The sequence below is a fragment of the Phalaenopsis equestris genome, unplaced genomic scaffold, assembly GCF_001263595.1.
Source record: "Phalaenopsis equestris unplaced genomic scaffold, ASM126359v1 Scaffold000496, whole genome shotgun sequence".
Classification (NCBI taxonomy): Eukaryota; Viridiplantae; Streptophyta; class Magnoliopsida; order Asparagales; family Orchidaceae; genus Phalaenopsis; species Phalaenopsis equestris.
Window position 1 is genome coordinate 161,232 of NW_018164936.1, and position 3,954 is coordinate 165,185.

At 31.1% G+C, this 3,954-nt stretch overlaps 1 protein-coding gene across 2 annotated transcripts in view; it reads left to right on the top strand.

Annotated features, from left to right (window-relative positions):
- Window positions 1–2,285, top strand: part of LOC110028159 (protein IQ-DOMAIN 31-like) — a 32,454-nt gene extending 30,169 nt beyond the window's left edge. For both annotated transcript variants that reach the window (XM_020729901.1, XM_020729900.1), the window contains one exon: window positions 1,840–2,285. In XM_020729901.1, coding sequence (XP_020585560.1) covers window positions 1,840–1,871 — 32 coding nt within the window. In that variant the 3' untranslated portion in view covers window positions 1,872–2,285. The remainder of the gene's footprint in view (window positions 1–1,839) is intronic.
- The last annotated feature ends 1,669 nt before the right edge of the window (window positions 2,286–3,954 follow it).

Consider the following 3,954-nt stretch of genomic DNA (forward strand, 5'->3'; position numbering starts at 1 on the left):
ACATATATATATATATATATATATATACATATATATATATTTATATTTCTTATTTTGAGCTAAAACGAGCAAAACGTGATTGAACAAAGGGTTGTTCATGTTCAGTTCGTTTATAATTCAAGCTTAAAAAAATTGTTCTGAGTTCGCCTCGCTTACTTAACGAATGATTCAAACACGAGCTATTTAACGAGTCGAACACCAGCTGTTCACGAACAATAAGTTTTTATGATAACCCTATGCACCATACTTGAAAGGTCAATGCATCCATAAATGTTTTGGGAAGCAATCTAATTTTTATATGAAACAATAAATCAAATTGAATAAATACGAGGATAAGTTCATAAGATGATTTTGATTGCATGAGTCGCTCAATCTAACTTATCTCAAGGGGCTAACTGGGCACTTTTGGTGGAATTTTGTTGGCTAACTTTTGCTAATTTCACTTAATTAAGAGATATGACGTGAAATAAATAATAATGTTTCGCATAAGGCTCTTCTTTTTTAATGTTCATATGCCTATCTCTTGTCCTCTTATTTATAATCCAGAATCAAGGATGGCACTACAGGTTGGGTTGTAATATTCATGCTATCTGAGAGGTAGTCAGGCACCCGCTACAACTTTGTAGCTATATCAATAGCTTTTGAACTAAATTTTTTTTTTTCTGCGTTAACAACTATTCCTTAATCATACAATAGCTCTCATTTCATTTAATACAATGCCAAAACCATCCTACACAATTTTCCAAACCCTCAGACACCATTTTATAGCACAAGCTAAATTTCGATATTACTGTATTTTTATGACTTTGTCATTTCTTCATGCATTGCAATCACTAAAGCCACTCTTGTTGATTTTTCCCTTTGATTTGACTAAAAATCAGCTGTTCTTTTCTATGGTTTCAACCTTCAACTATCATTCTACTTTAAGCATCATTGCGCTATGCAAGCAAATCCACATATAAAAAAATCTTTTCTTAGTCCCCCCCCTGAAAAAAAAAAAAAAATTGTGAATGTCATGCATCTTTATTTGAAAGGATTTTCATTAAAATTATTTTTTGGTGAATATTATTATGTTGGATGCCACCAGGATCTTATGAGTCAAGTCGAGCTCGAGTCCAAACGAACAGTAGCTTCGCTCAATTTTCTAATAGTAAGATATCAAACTCAAACTTTTGTATCATTGCATCAACAGACGGTTTGAGTCATGAGCTTAAGTTTCATCCCCTAAATTCTCAAAACCCTTGATGACAAAGAAGCGAGTTTTGATACAAGCTTGTTGGCGAAGGCATTGATGGTGTTGATGCCTTGATAGTAGCTTGTTGGAGAAGGCATTGGACCATTGGCATTTAAAGAGGAAGAGGATTTTGTGAGACTCATTCGAGAAAGGTTCTCTATATTTATTGTAAAATATGGGAGAAATTAGATTTAGCGATTTTATCGTACTTAGTCATATGTCTTACAGTTAACCAGTGAGCCGTTCCTTGCCAAGATTGAACTTTTGCGGCTTGATAAGTTTTGAATCGTGCATTTATAAACGAACCTACAGAATATTCATCCTGCGAAAGTCTTTAACCTGTGTTGATTTCATTATAATGCCGTTTATAACGTTAAATTTATGCTTTTATTTTAATCTTCTGAAATTGGCTTTAACCCAGTCAAGCCGTAACAATCATATACCGGAAGTTCTGACTGACCACTAGAATTAACATTGTATTATTGACTACAATAGTTTGTTAGTAATAAATGTTTTCAACCATGGATAATTAATTTGTCATATTGGTCACAAGCAATTTTCAGCAGCATATTTTAATGCTAACATGTTTCTTGTATGAGCTGCAGAGAAGCTGGTTCAAGTCGAATGGAGACGATAGTTTTGCTAGAAAATGCGTGACATTAGGCTATGCTAATGGTGCTTACGACATTTCATTTGATGGTCGTCTGGTTCTCATGTAAAGCTGTACGTGTTGTAATCAGTAGAAGTTCATTAACAGTTTGCTGACTTGTGTGGTGTGTGCCTGATGCTTTTACTTCCTTGATATTTGTATACAGTTTAGCTGCTTCGTCTTGTTTCTGTGGTCAATATTCCTTAAAAAAATAGCTGGGATTTGCAAATTTCTGTTTATTAATAGACGTCCGAGACAATTTCAGCTTAAAGTTGCTTATCTTGATGGTAAAATTTAGTAGATTTCATTATGTAATTGGAGTAAGACGAGATTGTCATAATATGTTCAATTATTTTGCTTGATGTCAGTCACTTTATATTTCTTGTTCGCACTTTCTTATTATTTAATGAGTAAAGTTCTAATGATTTTAAATCATGCACACCAGATGTATTTGAATAAACTTGTTTATTTTATATCTGACAATCATATTCTTCTTATTTCTGTTGCGATATTGTTTTGACTTGGAGTTGCAAATGAAATTTAGATTTTTATTGCATTAAATGAGCATTTTTATAGCATAAAATTCATGTCATGCAGTGGCAGGTAAGAATGGATAGAAGTGTGGTGGTGTTAATTATGTTGGCGTCTGTTAGAATAACTTTATGCCAAAGAACACATAGCACAAGCATTTTTGTACTTTGCTATTTATGAGGGGTTGATGATTGGGTAGAGGTGAGTTTTGTAATATGCAATATTGGAAGACCAATCATAAGTGGGACAAGTGATAATGGTATGTGGACAAACGTCAATATTACTTATGCATCAATAGTTCTTCTAAGATAGATTACAAGGTTGGCAAAAAGATCAAATAGTATTTTAGAATGACAAGATGTAAGTGAAATCATAAATTAAATTATGGTGTCATCACGAAGATCATTGATAAAATGGAGAATTGCTCGTGGTATTGATTTTGAATCGGTGATGGAATAATTTCTACGTTGCTTGTGTTGGTGGTATCATCAAGATCTTGAAATTATTGGTGTTGTCGAACATATGTTGATGATCAAGTACCTCACTCTTAGAAGCTTGGAAAATGAGTTTACTCGCGCGGCATTCTCAAATAATTGGGAGTATAGGTCGGTGTATGAGTAAAATTTGGGTTAGTTTGGAAAAGATATTTACACTAGATGATCGTATCATACAATGTGGATCATATAGTAATATTAGTTCATTTATTGATCAAGATTAAATAGAATGGTTTCAACTAAAGATAGATTGTATTCTGTGATGTAATCATACAATGTAATTGATTTCTTCACCATGCCTTAACATCTTAATTTATAATGGTTATATGACTGGATAAACAAAAAAATTAGGATTGTACAATATGAAATTGTTTGTCTAGTATTTTATAGATTTTACACTAGATTAACCTACATTGAAATTTTAGTTATAAGTATGATTTTTTGGTCTAGATTTTTTGTAATAAATCTTTGTTATCCTGAAAAAAATTGCTCAAACATAAAAAAAAATAAATCAATAAAATATAATCTACTAAAGAAAAATAAATTGCAATGAATCATACAAATGAAAAATATATAATATGTATAGAAAATAAAATATAGGACAAATTAGGAAATCATTAAACCAATAGAAATAATAAGCTCATTGATAAAGAAAGTTTAGATACCGATGCCCGGAAATATAGTTGTGTAAAACTTATAAAGCTGACTCCGCTCTAGAACATGTCAAAATCTTGATATGATATTTTATAAATAAGAACGTTAAGCATTTAATGTTGGGATTCATTGCAAATATACGTATCATTATCAAGTAATATAAGACTTTCCATTTGAGTCCCAAATATCGATCCCACGAGGAATGTTTAAATTTGAAATGATAAATTAACTAGGAAATTCACAGAAATAATACGAAATGACTGTCAATAATTTCAAATGTTTGAGATACTATCAGAACTAAATTATTAATTACTAGCAAAATTTAAATACAAAGTTTAAAACAATAACTACTAAATTATGTTTATGTGATGAAGTTTTCTAATATAAAAAAA